This window comes from Lactuca virosa, chromosome 4 (assembly GCF_052849685.1).
Source record: "Lactuca virosa cultivar CGN04683 chromosome 4, Lactuca_virosa_CGN04683_v6, whole genome shotgun sequence".
NCBI classification, from domain to species: domain Eukaryota; kingdom Viridiplantae; phylum Streptophyta; class Magnoliopsida; order Asterales; family Asteraceae; genus Lactuca; species Lactuca virosa.
Window position 1 is genome coordinate 44,287,228 of NC_136429.1, and position 19,022 is coordinate 44,306,249.

At 33.7% G+C, this 19,022-nt stretch overlaps 3 protein-coding genes across 4 annotated transcripts; all 3 read right to left on the minus strand.

Annotated features, from left to right (window-relative positions):
* Positions 1–532: 532 nt before the first annotated feature.
* On the minus strand, positions 533–2,463 carry LOC145103948 (protein BASIC PENTACYSTEINE2-like). Its single transcript, XM_079041227.1, has 2 exons — positions 2,229–2,463; positions 533–1,628 (listed from the first exon to the last, which is right to left on the minus strand). Exon 2 carries the CDS (start codon positions 1,621–1,623, stop codon positions 736–738), a length of 888 nt encoding a protein of 295 aa, XP_078897353.1. The 5' UTR covers positions 1,624–1,628; positions 2,229–2,463; the 3' UTR covers positions 533–735.
* A 3,028-nt stretch (positions 2,464–5,491) lies between these two features.
* Positions 5,492–10,890, minus strand: LOC145103949 (importin beta-like SAD2 homolog). Of its 2 annotated transcripts, none has more exons than XM_079041229.1 (21): positions 10,723–10,890; positions 10,452–10,587; positions 10,205–10,292; positions 9,962–10,111; positions 9,658–9,820; positions 9,384–9,568; positions 9,125–9,304; positions 8,884–9,029; positions 8,686–8,806; positions 8,417–8,597; positions 8,181–8,340; positions 8,058–8,099; positions 7,788–7,906; positions 7,519–7,720; positions 7,296–7,424; positions 7,087–7,190; positions 6,769–6,948; positions 6,536–6,675; positions 6,315–6,451; positions 6,037–6,219; positions 5,492–5,938 (listed from the first exon to the last, which is right to left on the minus strand). In XM_079041229.1, exons 1-21 carry the CDS (start codon positions 10,810–10,812, stop codon positions 5,796–5,798), a joined length of 2,979 nt encoding a protein of 992 aa, XP_078897355.1. In that variant the 5' UTR covers positions 10,813–10,890; the 3' UTR covers positions 5,492–5,795. The 2 variants fall into 2 exon arrangements, with proteins under 2 accessions (XP_078897355.1, XP_078897354.1); XM_079041228.1 differs by having other exon boundaries at positions 6,037–6,222; positions 10,723–10,889.
* Positions 10,891–12,775: 1,885 nt separating this feature from the next.
* Positions 12,776–18,726, minus strand: LOC145103950 (importin beta-like SAD2). The gene is made up of 22 exons (XM_079041230.1): positions 18,463–18,726; positions 17,995–18,130; positions 17,766–17,853; positions 17,540–17,689; positions 17,290–17,452; positions 17,026–17,210; positions 16,774–16,947; positions 16,546–16,691; positions 16,237–16,360; positions 15,963–16,143; positions 15,731–15,890; positions 15,602–15,643; positions 15,415–15,533; positions 15,124–15,322; positions 14,919–15,050; positions 14,742–14,845; positions 14,482–14,661; positions 14,256–14,392; positions 14,049–14,188; positions 13,691–13,845; positions 13,480–13,606; positions 12,776–13,408 (listed from the first exon to the last, which is right to left on the minus strand). Exons 1-22 carry the CDS (start codon positions 18,550–18,552, stop codon positions 13,242–13,244), a joined length of 3,099 nt encoding a protein of 1,032 aa, XP_078897356.1. The 5' UTR covers positions 18,553–18,726; the 3' UTR covers positions 12,776–13,241.
* Positions 18,727–19,022: the final 296 nt, after the last annotated feature.

Consider the following 19,022-nt stretch of genomic DNA (forward strand, 5'->3'; position numbering starts at 1 on the left):
CTACAATGACAGTTATCAAAATATAAATTATTTTGTAAGAAGAACAATTATTGTCTATGAATATACCACATTTTTGGCCTACCCAAGATTTCAAATACACCTACAAATATCCATTTAGAGTTTTGATTTGGCCATTAAAAACCAAATGTTTTGACTTTTACACACTCAATTTTAATTAATGATAGGAAGCCATGATAAATGTACAAAAGCCAAAAATACTTTTTTTAGTAAACGGAATATCAACTATCTTTTAATAAACATTTAACCTCAAATTAAACTTCCATCAATTATACTGAAAAAAATTCATCCACTATAATTTTTTTTTCAGTTGTGCTACCCTAACACTTTGTTTTGTTCTCGATCCACCACTATATATATATATATATATATATATATATATATATATATATATATATATATATATATATATATAGCATCACAAAAGGAATCTCATTTTGGATCAAAAAGACTCGACACTTTAAAAAATGCAAGAACAAGAGATGATAAAATATCCATTCAATGTGATTATAAGTTAAAACAACAAAAAACTTGAACCATAAATCTAGCGTTAAAGTTACCAAGAAATATCATATCCTTTTGTTTTTAAGCATAAATTGAAATAAAAATGGAACCCCAAATGTCTACAGCTCCAAAAAAAAAACTGAAATATCCATTGGCAAGTATACCACCTCTTCAAACAACTTAAAAAAGTCACATCACATCTCATCATCTCATCTATCTGATTGTTACAAACTTGTTAGTTCCATGTTTTGCCCAATGAAGCCTCAAATCAATCGCATTCGCAAAGTTATAACCTTCGGATGCTAATTTCTCCAACACTTTCTTGAAAGCGCCATTACTCATCTTCCTCCCTGCAATTCTTGCACCACGTCTTTTAGTGCTCATCGGCAATGGATACATTGATATGGTGGTGGTGCAACAGGCCGACTGCCACCCACCGGAGCCCCACCTGTAACACTGCTGAGGTGCCCCTGTACATGAACAAACAGGTATAGGAATACCAGAAATGTCCATGTCAATACCGTTTATCACCACATCCATACTTCTCTTCACAACCTTTGACCTTTGACCATGGTGGTTGCCGCCGTTTTCTTTGGGTACAGCTGGAGCTTTTCTCGGTTTTTTTGCTCGTGGGGTTTTAGGGTTTGTTGTCGATCTTTTCTTCACAGGACCACTGCCGCCAGTGTCACCACCACCTCCACCGCCATTATTGTCGTCGAGAGTGTCTTTTGGGAGATCGATGGGTTGTTGTTGTTGCATCATGTGCATTGAATTGGAAGCGGAAGCATCGGGAAGAAGAGAGAAATTTGGGTTTCCGGGAAGCATATGGAGGAGTCGTTCTCGTTGTATCCAGCTGTCTCTCATGTAATGAAGAGGTATCGGTGCTTCTGAAACGACGCAGTTTTGTGGGCGGTGGTGGTAAGCCGCCGCCATGGATGATGCTCCGTTTTGGTTCATCATGAGGGGATTTTCTCGGGAAGATAAGAAAGGTTTTGTGTCTCGATGATCTGTGAGAGGTGACATTAGTTGTAAACCGAGATGTTCTTTGAATGAAGGCTCGTAATACCCCCAATTTCGCATGTTCAATCCGTCGTCATCCATGGAAGCTGTAGATGCAGCACCAAAACACCATTGTCACATTTTTCAAGACGTGAAAAATTAGCGATATAAACAGAGGCAAAACGAAAACGAAATCGAAACCCTTTACACCAAATATGAATGAAAAATTGAAATGCTTTGAGATCCGATGCGAACATGATGATACAATCGGCTTTTGAACAAATCAAACAACAATCTATAACCGTAGAAAAAGGATAAGATCCAAACAACAGATGCAATTCAGGATTCAAATATGAACAGATTGAAGATTCTAGGGCTCCAAAAGTAGATCCAAGACAAACGGTGATAAATCAAACAGATCCAATACAAATTCATAGATAATAACGATTGCGGATTCAGAAACGAACATGCAAATAGCCAAAAACACAATACAATTACAAATCGATTTCAATTTCAGATCAATAAAAGGGTAAAAAAATCAGATCTTGGTGCAAAAAAGAAATTGAAGATCGGGTGAGATAACATGAACCCATATGTGTATGAGCTACAAAAAGTTCAATAAGTCAAATATTTTAGATGATAAGAGAGGGAAAGAGAGAAATAACAATTTGTATATGAGAGAGATAGAGGGAGAGAGAAAGACTTACTTGTGTGGGTAAAACAGCTCTTTTTTTTTCTGGAGAGAGGAGAGAGGAGAGAGAGAGAGAGAGAGAGGGGAGAAGGAAAGAAAGAGATAGGAGAGAGGAGAGAGGAGAGAGAAAGGTTAAGGAAAAAGAAAGGGGACTTAAAATGGAGGTTCTTCCATGGACAAATGAAGCAATAAATAAAGCAAAATCCAACCGATAACTGTGTTGAGTTGTTGTTGTTGTTGCTTGCACTTACAGCAGCTGACATCAAATCCAAAACACCAAGTCTTATCTCTCTCTTTTTGCCCACCCCACCTTCCTTTTTAATTGTCTCTCTTTTTATATTCCCAAAATATTTAATGTTTAACAAAAGTGTTTATTTTCAGTTTTTAATTTACATAAGCAATATCCAAAACGATATTACTTTGACGTTTTTAAAATACATAAAATAAAAATATTAAGATAAAGTAGCTAAATCCCTTAAATTACTTCCCAAGAATTTAAAAAAAAAAAAAAAAAAATAGTTGATGGAACTTTTTAGCAATGATTTTTGTAAGTTATCACCGATGAAAATTTTGATGGCCCGCGAAAATGTATACTTGAACGCGATATATGTATAAAAATCTTGATGACCTACGAAAATATCCGCAAAAAACTCGATATAGGCCTAAGTGTTTGGTTTCAGGGTGGTCTCTTATATATAAACTATTTTTTTTTCACAAACAACTACAGATTCTTTTTAAAAATATGGATGGAAGAGACAACAATCTGCTTAAACCAATGAGTTAATTATTCCTAGCTATGTTTTTAATGTGTATTACCATAAACAATGATATTTTTGATATTTTCCGCATATTTATATGAGAAAACCTAGATTTTCACAGGTACTCACCTGTAAAAATATAGGTTTTCTCGTATAATCACCTACAAAATTTAGGTTTTTTCATGCTTTGATTTGTGAAGATTTAAGTTTTCTCGGTCCATGACATGCATAGTATTTTCCTTTATAATTGCATTTACATACATATAGGCGATACCATGGACATTTATTTTCATTTTTTCCATGATGATTGTTATTACATGTTATCGTGTACTTTGTCATATATCATTTCATATGTTGTTCATACATGTTGATAAAGGAAATTAAGAAGGTTATGTTTAGGGCATCTCCAACCCCGCATTAAACTCATTTTTACACTAAAAGGCTCCAACTTCACACTAAACCTAACAATACATATAGTGTTGGTGAATAATGTAGCACTAAATATAATGTTATATTATTCATCAACATTATCTTATACACTATGAAAGTTTGATAAAATGGTATATATCTAGAATGTTTTTTTAGTGTTTAGGATAGTGTAATGAGTTAGAGAGAATTTAGTGGTTGCACTATCGTTTACACTATAATTATAAGTTTAATGTAAAAGATAGTGTTAAAGGTTGGAGATGTTCTTAGATACTCCTATGTTATTAGGATTTTTATGAGATTTTAGTGGTTATGTTTTGATATTATAACCCCTTGTTCTCCCTTCCTGATGTATAAGTTGTAACTTCTTTTCAAAATTAACATACATCTTAGGTTTTAATTTTTTCATCAGAATTAGATCATGAGAATCTCAAGAGTATGAAGATCATAGAATACCTCTTGGATTAGAACTTTTATTCAAAAGATAGTTTTCAATATATATTGTTATCCATTATTGTATCAATTTTTATGGATTTATGTACAAAAGACTTCATGCATCCGAGATTAATAAATCTCACTAGTTTTTTATATATCATAGTTAAATTATGGCGTGCACATTATGTATTTGTTATGTATTTATGATCATGGTGCATCTTATTTGTTTCCATGCAACCGACCTAAATTATTGGATGGAAATGGAATGTTTAGTTACCACTATGAATATTTTGGAAATACATAGGTGTTTATAAAATAAAAATCGGCTGTCGTGAATTAAATAATATCACTATAAAAGACAAGTATAGATCTATTGCCAAGGATAGATGATATGTTTGATCAACTTCAAAGGACAACATGTTTTTTTTTCAAAATTGATCTAAAATTAGATCGTGCAAAACGAAGAAATTCGTAAATGGCTTTCCGCACTAGATATGAACATTATGAGTTTCTAGTGTCACCATTTGGATTAATGAATACCCCAACGATCTTTATGAACCTGTTGAATGGTAATTTTTTTAATGTTTTAGACAAATTCATGAGTGTTTTCATCGATGACATCTTGATTTATTCAAGGATTCAAGAACATGAAATTCATTTGCGGATGTTATTTAACTATTTCATGAAGGAAAATTTAAACAAAAATAAAATCCAAGTGTGAATTTTGCTTGTGTGAAGTTTACCAAGGTGACAAAAAATTGAATGGACAAAGTTTCATAATGAATAGTTTTGAAATTGAAGAAATTGCTATGTGAAGCTCCAAATTTAGCCTTTTTGTAAAGTGTCAAGGACTTTGTGGTTTATTTTGACGCCTCTCGAACTGTTGGGATATTTGTTGATGCAACGAGACCGAATTATTAGATACATATCTCGTCAATTCAAGGACTCACGAAAAAGGTATCCAACTCATGATCTTTAGTGAGTTGCTATGGTATCTGCATTGACGATATGGAGATGCTACCTAAATGGAGTTAATGTCTAAATCTACAATGATCATAACGTTTGCATGATCTTTTTTTGACCAAAAAAAGGTCATAATATAAGACAACAAAAATGGATGAGGTTATTGAAAGACTACGAATGTTGTATCTTTTTGACCAAGAAGCCCATAACTTGTTACTAAGCTTTTATGCTTAGTTTGTTTTAAATTGATTATGAATTTCAGGTACAAACTAAAGCTTAAAGGGTAATTACAAAACAGTTAGTTTTTTTTTTTTTGAAACGACAAACTAACTAACATACTCCTAAATAATCACCTATGACTCCACCGAGGCTTGAACTCATGACCTCTCAAATGAGAGTCGTTCCTTACCGCTAGACCATTGGCCATTTGGTATGAAACATTTAGTTGTTAGCATGTGTTGACTTGTTCCTAAATGTCTTTTGGGTATTTTTGTTTATCCACGTGAACTTAACTTCAGTAAACTAGAGTGGGTTTTTCATGTAAGACTCTTTCGGAAACCTAGACACTATCTAGCAAACCTTAAAAAAGAAGATTATTATGTATAAAAATGTAAAGCATTTGGGGATACATGAATGTAAATATAGTTATGAATTGTACCAAGTAAGGGTTAAATATGAAAGGTGAATTATGACTAAGTTATGAAAAAAAATTGTTAGTGGGTATTTGAAATTGGGTTGATACACAGGTGAACCACAGGCACCACCTTTGGTTGAATTCAACAGAAGATCACCATCAACAACGATGTGAAACACTATCTGAAAATACAACCAAATTCATCAGGAGCTTGCAGTCGGTTTTTCTTTAGACAGTGCTATAAGGATAGAAAGTAATACCAAGGAATCGAGGGCACACAACAAAATTTGAACACCAATGCATATATATACAACACAAATTAACACCAATGTATAATATATACACAACACAAACATCATGTGGCTGTTCATGCCTTCTGCAACTTTTCTTTCTCAATGGCAGCTCTTTTCTCATCAACATGTTGAGCAACCCCCTTTGTCAATGCCTGATAATGTAAGTCAAGCGTTTGTGATAATTTCTCGAACCTCATTGCATCTGATTGTTGCAAAACTATGAATTTATCACATAAAAACCCGAAAGGTTAAAAAAAATCCAAAGAATAAATTTGGAAGTTATAGTAAAAAAAAAACTAATTCGTACTTTCTTACCTTTCATAGTATCCACAAAGAGAACAAAGGGATCCACTTCATCAGTTGATGACTTCAAGTCTTCATCATCACTGATGTCATCATCATAGTCGTCAACCCCCATTTCCTTATCAGACCTATCAACCTCGTCATCCGTTTGAAAATCATCACTCATATCATCATCTTCCTCAGTCTCTTCCTTATCTTCTGTGTTCATATTATTACACATACTATTAATATATGATGTAAATTTATATTCATTAAACACAAGCATGAAAAACAAGATTTTTATGGAGAACCTGCTACTTGATCCTTGTAGGCAACAAGTAGGTCAAGTGTTGCCTTATAAACACGCCCTAAGACCTCTTCTGGCAACTGATCAGCAAGTGAAAGCAAAGATGTCAACCCCAAACAACAAACTCTCTTATCATTTTTGCTGAAAACACGCAAAACAACAACCAGATAAAATAGTCTATAATAATGCTTTTAGGGGATCCATATTATAGAAACGGTTAGATACCTTCTAAAAGTCGCATACGTGCCAGTGTTTCCAGCTTTTTGCAACAACTGAAACCAATGGTTAAATATTTCTCTAGTCACACCAAGCTTTTGCAATATATCATATGTCAAAGATGCATTGTAGTATAAAGCATCAGCAATCTAAACAACAAAACAAACCTTATCAATGGTTATCCAAAATCACGTATAGAAATCTGAAAAGAATCATAAAAAGATAGCTCATGATTAACTTACAACTTGCATCAAAAGGCACTTCAAGTTGTGGCTTTCAGTTTGGTGAAACCGTTCAATTGTGATTCTAATATATGACTCAACCCAATGGTCCACGTGTCCCCTGCAGTTCTGTAACACTAATGACATAAGCATAGGTGCAGGTTCCGTGTTTTCATCTTGCAAGTTTTTTTCACTCATTACCTGATACAAAAGAGAAAGAAGTCACTAAAAAAAGAAATACAAGTATGGAAGTATAGTAATACATAGTTTCTTAAGTGTCAAGGATTACAGAAGATATTGTTAATTTCATTAAAAAAAAAATTTATACGAGCAACATACTTTGGAAAGCATACACCATAAACTCTGTTGGTAATCCGGCTCCTTCCATGTTAGATAGTGCACTGTATTCCCACATATATAGTTTTCCAAAATAGGATGGATATCTAAAAAAAAAGATAAAAGCCCAAAAACATTAATTTGTATGAGCATGTATAGAGCTTTTATATGAAGAAAAAGAAAAGTGAAAAAGTATTTTATAATTAGCATACCGTGTAAATATTCAATAGCCCAGCCAGTCGAAGCTTCCATTAGTAATGGCCAAAGACTCCACATATCCATGGATATTGTCAGCGGGGAAAAGGTCATGTGTAATACAATGTCAAAAACTTCATCGAATTCTGTCAAAAACAAATTATAATAATTAAGTGACTTGTAAATATAACAAATAGTTATGTTTATATAAATGTCAAACACCAGAAAATAAAATATTACCTTGTCCATTAGTTGGAAGCACTGTTTGTCGCATTATTGGAAGTAGAATTGGCTCGATATGAGCAAACAAGTGAGGAAATGTACTCACTGATTCAAGAACAGTACTAATGGCACTTAGACATCCGGCTGCTAAAGTACCCCTATCATCATCTGCTTCATCATCTTCTTCAGCTGTGTTCATACACTTCCAAAATGCAGCAACCTGTGTTATGATTAAAAAAAAGTTAGAGTGCTGATAATAACAAAATCTTTAAGAAAAAATTCATCACCAGGTTCTGGCATAAGCCAACAGCATAGGGTTCCATCTCCTCTTCACACAAGCGAACAATAGTCTCAAGGGTAGACACAAGATCCATGTTTTCAACTTCATTCATAACCTTCAAAATCTCTGAAAATAAACCATGTGTAAGAAGAGAAAACAAACAAAATTTGGAATTTGAGTCAATACAATATATATATATATATATATATATATATATATATATATATATATATATATATATATATATATATATATATATATATATATATATATATACCAGCAAGTAGCTGTGGAAGAACTGGCTTCATTTCATCAAGATCTGCGGAATAAGATTCCATTATGATTCAAAGGAGAGAAACTACAACAAAAACGGAATATATTTAATTAGTGGTTTAATTACCTTCACATGCTTTAACAAAAGAACACAATGAAATAACCGAGTCAACACGCACTGGAAGCTCCGAGTCACTCATCCCAGCAATAACACTTTGTAGTGCTTTGCAGAAATTATTCGGGTCAGAAAAATAAATATGGGCATATTTTCCTGCAACCCATGCAGCCTAACAAAAATAACCTTTTAAAAAAAAGTTCATAACTATAAAAAGAATAAAAAAATAGATATACAATAAGATTTACCTTTGCTCTAATATGGCCCACTGGACTACTAAACTCTGGGAAAACATGTTGCACCAACATTTGCTCGAGCACAGACTTATAAGCTTCAGTTTGCATCAATTTATCACACAGTGCTCCAATAACAAGAAGGGCACCATCCTTTTGTCTATAAGGCTTAATCTCAATTGTTGCATCCTTGTATCTGATATAAAATACACCATTAAAAACTTTCAAATCTTTTTGTGTAGGAAAGTAGGAAACATGCTAAATAGTAGCTAAAGAAGACAAACCTCTTAAAAAATTCCAGAATGAATAATATAACTTTTTGAAGGATTTTTTTCCCACTTTTTTTCACTAACTTGCTCAAAAAGTATAGTGCTGCAGTCCTGGGACTATAATCTTCAATAATATCTGCAGTAAGAATAAAGTGTTGAGCACCTAAAAAACTATGGTTTGTTAAAAAAAACATATATATATGGAAGACTCACCATAACCCTTTCTCACATACTCATGTGGATCTTCCTCCCAAAGCTTTTGATCATTGTCATTGAAGCACATAAGTGGAAAGATTATCTCAAAAAGAACCACATCAAGTCTTGCTTGGAGCAGATTGTATGTAGCAGCCTTGGAAATACTGAATGATACAATATGGAGTAGATCCAATAAAAAAAATAAAGTAAAAAAGAATAAATAAGAGAAGTGTGAAGATTATCAGATGAAACAAATTACCTATTGCTTAAGTATTGTAAAATAAGATAGGTGACTCTTTCAGGTAAATAACCACCATTATCAACACGAATCCTATTTAACAAGTTCAGATGACATTCCAAGATTTTCGCAGCATATTTTTTCTCAAAGTGTTGTGCAAAAGCTCTGTTGTCTGGATATTGCAATTTCAAATCTCCATACCTGTGTAAAAGCAAAATCATTCAGATGTTTATAAAGTCTTAAAGTCAATATGTCAAAAAAGCTTAAAACCATGACTTACTTTGTATATACGAGGTGTAATATATGAACAGTCCACTTCTTTACCTTCCACCATCCCCATGACTTACGAAGGTCTGGATCAGCAGGTTGACCCTCTAATGGAACAGGTCTCTCCAATATATTCAAGAAAAGAATTATCCAATCATTGAACACATTCGAATCAAACAATTGATTTGGAATCTCCATCTGAACAACATTTCAAAGTAAATTTCATTGTAATTAATGTGAATGGGAACTTCAGTTCCTTGTAAGAATATTGCAATGAAGTAACTTACAAACATGGAAAACCAGTATGTTTTGCATATGAGCTTAATCGAATAAGCTACTTTTATTGATGGATTTTCTATATGTACAAGCCTGTTAAGAATACTGAGCAAATGAGGAAATGTCTCCTCAACAACATGATGAATTGGTGTCCTCTCCTCATATGACTTGAACCTATAAATAGCAAGTTATAAGTACATACATTAATCAAGATTCAAAAGATTCACAATGACTTACTTATAGGGATCAAAAAGGAAATACCATAACTTATGTATTCTAAGCTACAATTTAAGCTTTTGAAAAATCAAGACTTACTCATATTTTCTAGAAAGAATTTGTAACACAAATAAAGCTCCTAAAACTTGCTGACCCTGCAAATTAAGTGTCACCCACTGCAAAAGACTCGGCCATTGTTCAGGATAATCTGCATGTATAATTGTCTTGAGACACTCTCCCAATTGTACCCTGTAAACAGAATATGGTGCTTAATTTATTCATGAAAGGAAAAATAAAAAATAATCAATATCTATAAATTTAGGAACTGGATTTACTCTTTACCTCAACAATGTAGGAACTTGTTCTACAAAAACAAGAATGCTCCGCTTCACTAAGTGTTTATCATTTGGCGAAATCTTGATTTGTTCCTCTACATTATCAAATTTTGAATTAATTATTCTCAGATACATATGTCTATTATGTAAATTTGTTGGGTATGTTACATGATTTTCAGGTGATCATTTGGATTTGAGTTGTATGGATGTAGTTTGATTAGTTCAAATCAAAGTGTAGTGGAGAAATCGTGTACCTTGACCATGAGGTGACCAATTTTCTGCTATAAAATTCTTAAAATGAATACATGCAACCTGTCGCAATATAAGATCATAATTTCTATCTCCAATTATATGCAGCAGCCTCGTCAAATGCTTAGGAGTATACTGATACTGAAAAAGAAGATAATCAAAATCGAATCAGATTACATCATTACAAATCAAAACTAACAAATCATCTTCCAAAAACAATCATAATGAGGGAATACTGTTTCCAATGCAATTTCGATCAAAATGAGAAGTGAATACTTTATTGAGACTCTCTTCAGCGGCTTTTCTTTCAGCATGATTGGGACTAAGTGCTCCTTGGAGAACGACATCAAGACTTGGAAGATACATGTAGTATAACGATCTTGGGAAATAATCATACAAGGATTATGAGGGAAGTGGAAACAGTCTTATTACTAATTGAGTTGATCTTGAGATTATGATACTATAATCTTAAAAAAAAATGTAAAATATTATATATGATTGACTTGGAAACAACTATGACTAAGTTAGTTGATGTTGAGGTTATGCTACTATAATCTTTATAGAAATATAATTTGTGATTATAATTATATTTGATTGACTTGGAAACAATTTATAATATCAACTAACCAAATAATCTTTTTTACTAAAAACAAAGTTTAAATTTTTTTAAAGATATGTGGAGCCAATCAACCATATTTGTTTATTTGTAAAGTTGAGAACTTTCTTAGATACATTGTATTGTAAAACACCATTAAAAGTTCAAAAGTTCATGAGCTTGCTTTATTTATTTTTTGTTTTTGTAGAAATTGATCTAGTATTAATTGTTCCAAGTTTATGTATTTAATAATCTCATTTAGGATGTTGTGATCATTTAATTGTTTTTTATTCGTTACTTCTGTATATAAATGCAAAGAGTATTCATTATTTCAATAAATTAATATATTATTATAATCATTGTAAGTTAATAAAATTTTACTTTATATCACTGTAACATATTAGTCCTGTATTTAAGCAAGCATAATATTTACAAATTTGAAAGTGGCGGACGGCAGACCTACATAATTTATATTTTTATTGGAGTAAATTACACGAATGGTCCCTATGGTTTGGGGTAATTTAAGCGTTTGGTCTCTAACCTATTTTTGTAACTCGGAAGGTCCCTACTGTTTCTTTTTGTTACATGTTTGGTCCCTGTCTTACCTAAAAAGACTATTTTTCCCTTGATTTTTTAATTAATTAAATAAACACACCCCCAAACTCCACCCACTTACCTTACCTTACCATCCCACCATTTTTCTCTATTTAAATAATAGTTTTTTTTAGGTAAGACAGGAATCAAGCGTGTAACAAAAACAAACAGTAGGGACCAAGCGCGTAACAAAAACAAACAGTATGGACCTTCCGAGTTTAAAAAATAAGTTTGGGACCAAGCGCGCAAATTACCCCAAACCATAGGGACCATTGGTGTAATTTACTCTTTTTTTAATTGCTTAACAACATTATAATAAATTACATTTTTGATCCCTTATGTATGTACTTTTCAGTAGGTTTGATCTTATTTTTGAAAAAAATGATGTGATTGATCCTCATGGTTTTAAAATCCAGGAGGTTTGGTCTGCAGCACAGTTATCGTCTAATACCCTTCGTTAAGTACACAAAAAATAACGAAGTTACCCCTCCTTTTGTCTCTTTCTTATGTTTGTCTTTTCCTCTTTTTAGATTTAATATTACTAAATAAATGGATCTCACCTCCTCCGCCCTCACCCCTACCTGCACCCCAAACTCGTCGATTGGGTGAATTTCCGATGGCAGACCGGTTAGATAGTGAAGGAGTTAGTAGATGAGAGGTTGTGGTGACGTGGTTCAGGTTTGTTGGGTGGGAACCAGTAGAGAGGAGCAGCTGGCGGTTTTGTATAGGTGCCCATAGTGGCACCGTCAACACATACCCTGTTTGTTGGCAGTGAAAAAAAAATTACCTATTTTTTTCCCTACATCGGCAACACCTACTTCAACATCAGCAACATTTAGTATGTATTCTTACATCCGCCCCTGGAGAGGAGGTGGGTGACGACTTAGAGGTAGCCTTCGGAATGAAGGTTATCATCGGAGATGGAAGTGGAGGCTATTACCTCTTGAAATGCAGAGGGTTAGAGGTTAGTGTAAAGTATCATTCTGAAAATATATATATATATATATATATATATATATATATATATATATATATATATAATTTTGGATTGACGTGTGAATATGTTACAAATTTCGCCACCTTAAGTTTATTGGTTTTATTAATTTGGTTTGAGGGCAATCTACGAACACACCCAAATCAGATAAAAACTAGAATGCAGTCTTGTAAGAAATTTACACAAAAATTTGTGTCTAAAACACCATTCAATAACGTAAAACCAAAGATATACATCCATATCCATAGGAGGTAATTAATCCATCATCACCTCTACTATGAAGAGAAGAAAAAAAATGGAGAAAAAAGAATAAAAAAATAATACACCCAATTATGTAAAGCTTCAAATGGTTGGTATCATCAACAAACAATTCAAAACCCCCACCCAAAAGGGCTTCTCCTTTATCATCTCACTTTCACTTTCACTTTCACTTTCACTTTCACTTTCACGACTACAAAAACCCAACTTACACCTACAAACACACCACCACATCAAAAAAATTTACTCTTTTTGAGTACTCACCATTGACCACCACTCACCACCATTGACCGCCAGTTGCACACACCAAAATTTCAACACCAATATATTATATCTATATATAACACAAACACATCATGAGGCTGAGACTGCTGCTGACGTGGCCTTCTCAAGTTTTTCCTTCTCAATTGCTATTCTTCTCTGATCAGCATGCTGAGCAACCCCATTTGCCAGTGCTTGATAATGGAAATCAAGCTTCTGTGACAAGTTCTGAAACCTCGTTGGATCTGATACTTGCAAAACTACACACAATAAAAAATAAAAAAAAGTTATGGTAAAAAATATATATATTATATAATTCATGCTTTATTACCTTTCATGGTATCCACAAAGTAAACAAAGGGGTCCACGTCATCGATAGGCGACTGTAAGTCCTCGTCATCGCTGAAGTCATCATCTGAGTCGTCATCGTAGTCATCGGTTGACCGAAATGCCTTAGCCTGATGAATATTTTATTTAATTCCAACAAATATAACTTTTTTTTTAAATTAAGTTGCTATTTTTTTTTCAAGTCGATAACAAACCTGTGCAGCTAGTTTTTGAAGTCTTAAACTATCTGCCTCGTCACCATCCTCGTCATCGAATCCCATCTCCCTGTCGGACCCATCTGCCTCGTCATCACTTTGTAAACCATCGTTCATGTCATCGTCATCCTCCTCAGCCTCTTCCTTCTCTGCTTCTGTGTATCACGAAAAAAAACTTTGGTGAATTACATTTTTGGTCCCTGGATACATCTGATTTTTGCAGTTGTGGTCCCAAAAATCGTTTTGTTACATTGTTACTTGGAGCATGGACCAAAACGTTACGGAAAGGACAACAATTGCAGAAATTGAAAAGATGAGGGACCAAAATTGTAAAATTGATATTAATGATATAGGGAACCTGCAAGTTGATCTTTGTATGCAACAAGGAGATCAAGTGTTGCCTTGAAAACACGTTCCAAGGCTTCTCCTGGCAACTGATTGGAAGGAAGTGAAAGCATAGATGTCAACCCCAAACAGCAAATTTTCTTATCATTTTCCCTGAAAAAAAAAATTTAATAAAATGATTCTAGGGTGATTAATTATTTATTTATTTATATTTATTTACCTTTTGAAATTAACCCGGACACCGTTCTTTTTAGTTTGTTGTAACATTTGAAACCAAAGGTTAAAGATTTCAGTAGCACCAAGCTTATGCAATATATTGAGTGTTAAAGATGGATTGTAGTATAAAGCATCAGCAATCTGCACGACAATAATAAAAAAAACATTATCAAGAATTATTTAAGATGAAAAATAGAAAAGTGATTTTGATTTTGATTTGATTTACTTACAACTTGCATGAGAAGGCACTTCAAGTAAGGTCTTTCAGCTCTACGCAAGCGTTCAACTGTGATATTAATATAAGGCTGAACCCAATGGTCCACCTGTCCCCTGCAGTTCTGTAACACTACAGCTATAAGCTTAGGTGCAGGTTCAATGTCATTGTCTTCCAAGTTTTTGTCATTCATTACCTGACACAAAAACAGACACCTCATCATTATTTTTAATCTGATAACATGAAAAAAAAAAAAACTAGTTTAATATTTCTTACGTTGGAAAGCATAACCCACAAGCTTTGTTGATAGTCTGGCTCCTTGCATGTGAGATAGTGCACTGTACTTCTAGATATGTAGTTGTCCAAGGGAACAAGAATATCTACAAAAAGAGAACCAAAGAATTAAAAAAAAAAAGAAAAAAGTTGACTAAAAAAACATATGTTATAACATACTTGGGAAAAAGTCAATGGCCCATTCAGCAAGAGCTTCCATCAGTAAAGGCCAAAGACTCCACATATCCATGGAGATTGTTGGTGAGAAAAAGGTCATGTAGGATACGATTTCCAAAACTTCTTCGAAAACCTCTGTTTTAAAAAAAAAAAATTAGTGAATTGTAATTTTTTATTATAATAATAATAAATAATAAAATATTATTACCTTGTCCATCAGTTGTGAGCATGCGACGCATGATAGGAAGTAGAGTTGGCTCAACATGAGCAAAGAGGTGAGGAAGTCTGCTGACTGATTCAAGAATGGTACTGATTGCACGAAGACATCCAACGGCTGCTAATGCACCAGGATCATCAGCTTCATCATCTGCTTCAGCTGTGTTCATACATTTCCAAAATGCAGCAGCCTGTATAATATATATATTCATTAATAATAATTAATAAGCCAAGTTGCTAAATGTAAGATTTTATGAGAAAAAGAAAAAAAAAAATGAATTACAAGGTTCTGGCATAAGCCAACAGCATAAGGTGCCATTTCTTCACCAAACTTGTCAACAATAGTCTCCAGGGTAAACACCAGATCCTCGTTTTCAACTTCATTCATAAGCTTAAAAAACTCTGAAAATAAAAAGAGAAAACAAAATAAAGCTCTTTATATACTCTACTTTATTTCATATAATACATACCATCAAGTAGCTGTGGAAGAATTGGCCTGATTTCACCAAGATCTGAAAAATAAGTGGTTTTTGTTAAATTAAAGATTCCAAAAATCAGAAATTCCAAATAAGTTGATGAGTAAGTTTAGTTTAGTTTACCTTTGCAGGCTTCAACAAAAGAACGCAAAGCAAAAACAGAATCAACACGAACTGGAAGCTCTGGGTCCCGCATCCCAGCAACAACACTTTGTAGTGCTTTGCGGAAATTATTCGGGTCAGAGAAATTAATATGGGCATATTGTCCAGCAACCCATGCAGCCTTAAAAAAAATAAAAAATAAAAAAAGTTCAGAACTATAAAAAGAATAAAAAGGAGATTAAAAAAAAATTACCTTTGCTCTGATATGGCCCACTGGACTACTAAACTCAGGGAAAACATGTTGCACTAACATGTGCTCGAGCTCAGATTTATAAGGTTCAGTTTGTTTCAATTTATCACACAGTGTTCCAATAGCAAGAAGTGCACCATCTTTTTGTCTATAAGGCTTAATCTCAACTGGTGCCTCTTCATATCTGATATAAAATAGTAAAATACACCATTGAAAAACTTTTCACATGTTTGTGAAACATGGGAAATAGATAACTTACAAAGAGTAAAAGATATACCTTTTAAAAATCTCCACAATGAATAATATAAATTTTTGGAGGTTTTCTTTTCCACGTTTTCTAACTAACTCACTCACAAAATCCATTGCTGCAGTCCTGGGACTGTACAGATCTTCAATGATATCTGGAACAAGAAATAGATGTTGAATTGTCCAAGGGCAAAATGGTCATTTTCAAAAGGAATTAAACAGCTAGGGTGTTCACTTAGACGACATGAGGACCAGATTTGCAAGAGAAAACACTTTGGAAACAAAATTGCATAAATCAGCTAAACTCAGGTTATAAAACTGTAATCTACTGAAGACTCACCATAGCCCTTTCTGACATACTCATGTGGATCTTCTTCCCAGAGTTTTTGATCATTGTCATTGAAGCACATAAGTGGAAAGATTATCTCAAAAAGAACCACATCAAGTCTTGCTTGGAGCAGATTGTATGTAACAGCCTTGGAAATGCTGCATGTATATATGAAACGTATAAAAAAAAATACAAGAAAAAAGAATAAATAAGTGAGAAAAATAACCAAATGAAACAGACCTATTGCTCAAATATTGCAAGATAAGATTGGTAACTCTATCAGGTAAATAAGCACCAACACGAACTGCATTCAACAAGTTCAAATGACATTCCAATATTTTCCCAGCATAGTTTTTCTGAAAGTGTTGTGCAAAAGCTTTGTTTTCTGGATTTTGCAATTTCAAATCCCCAAACCTGTGTAAAAGTTACACAAAATCATTCAGATGTTTATAAGTTCAAAAAGTCAAAAAGTCAAAGATGACTCTGACTCACCGAGTATAGAGGCGGTTTAATATATGAACAGTCCATTTCTTCACCTTCCACCATCCCCATGACTTGCGAAGGTCTGGATCAGCAGGTTGACCCTCTAATGGAACAGGTCTCTCCAATATATTCAAGAAAAGAATCATCCAAGCATTGAACACATTTGGATCAAACAGTTTCTTTGGAATCTCCAGCTGGATATCATTTTATTGTAAGAACTAAGAAGCAACTGATATACTCTCAATAGAAGAATATTTCAATGAAGTAACTTACATAAATGGAAGACCAATATATTTTGCAAATGAGCTTAATCAAATCTGCTACTTCTATTGATGGATTTCCTATCTGTACAAGCCTGCTAAAGATATTGAGCAGATGAGGAAATGTCTCCTCAACAACATGATGAACTGGTGTCCTCTCCTCATCTGACTTGAATCTACATATAGCAAGTTATAAGTTACATACATTGATCAAGATTCAAAAGCCTGCATATCAACATCAATGAACTAAGATCAGGACTTACTCGTATTTTCTAGAAAGAATTCTTAGCACAAATAGAGCTCCAAAAACTTGTTGGCCTTGCAAATTAAGTGTCACCCACTGCAAAAGACTGGGCCATTGCTCAGGATAATCAGCATGTATGATTGTCTTGAGACACTCGCCCAACTGTGCCCTGCAAAGTGTAAAAAGAATATGATGATTTGTTGACATAGAACAAAAGAAGCAATATCTAAAGTAATTGTCTTTACCTCAACAATGTAGGGACTTGTTCTACAAAAACAAGGATGTTCTGCCTCACCAAATCCTTATCACTTGGCAAAATCTTGGATTGTTCATCTACGTTAGCAAAGATTGAATTAAAGAATATTTAGAAGTTGGCAAGCTTTCGAGCTAAATTTTCTCCAAAACAGGAGGCATTAAGTTGTATGGATGTAGTTCAGTAGGATCAAATTGAAGTTTATTATAGAAAGCATGTACCTGGATCATGAGGTGACCAGTTTTCTGCTATGAAGTTCTTGAAATGAATACTTGCAACCTGCCTCACTGCCAAATCACAATTTCCATCTACGATTATCTGCAGCAGCCTCACCAAATGCTGAGGAGTATACTGATACTGAAAAAGAAAAATTATTACCAAATTAACATAGTAAACTCGCACAAAACAAAACGAAAACTAAAATTACATGACTCCTTCACTATAACAAACTGTTCAATTCATCGTGAAAGTAAGATTCCATCCACAAACACAAAATTCGTGATATTTGGCCAAAATCGAGTCGGTAAACAGAATTGAGATTCACAGATAAGCAACACAATGAAACAGAGTATATCACTACAAAATCAAAACTAACGAAACAGTAAACACTTGTAAATCATCATCCAAATCAATTATAATGATTGAATACGATTTCCAATGCAATCTCGATATAAATGAGAAGTAAAGACCTTATTGAGGCTCTCTTCAGCGGCTTTTCTTTCAGCCGGATTGGGACTAAGTGCTGCTTGTAGAACAACAGCTAGACTTGGAAGATCCATGTCAGTGTCGTTTGAATCAGAAGGATAACGATTTTGGAAATCGTAGAAGGATTGTGAAGGAAGTGGTGACAGAATTCCTCTAGGGTTTACAGAAATCTGCAAGGAGGACTATGGAGGAAAGAAGGAATAAAAAGGAGCTGTATACAAATCATTAGGGTTTAGAGAGACAGCAGGTCAGCAGCAGACCATTTTGGTTGTTTAGCTACTATTGGTTCACGGCGTAGGCGAGTCATCTCACGCGCTGTTTATCTCCCCAGTTTTTTAGTAAATTCATTAAAGGAAAGGGAAGGAAAATGTGACAGAAATAAAAGGAGGTGAAGGAAAATATTCATTATTATGTGTTCCCGAGTTCGAAGGAAATGAGAGGAAATGAAAGGAAAATTTTAAGTTTTTGTGTTCCCGAGTTAGAAGGAAAAAGAAAATAAAACTTAAAATTTTCCTTCCCCTCACTTTCTTCCCAAATCCGCCCA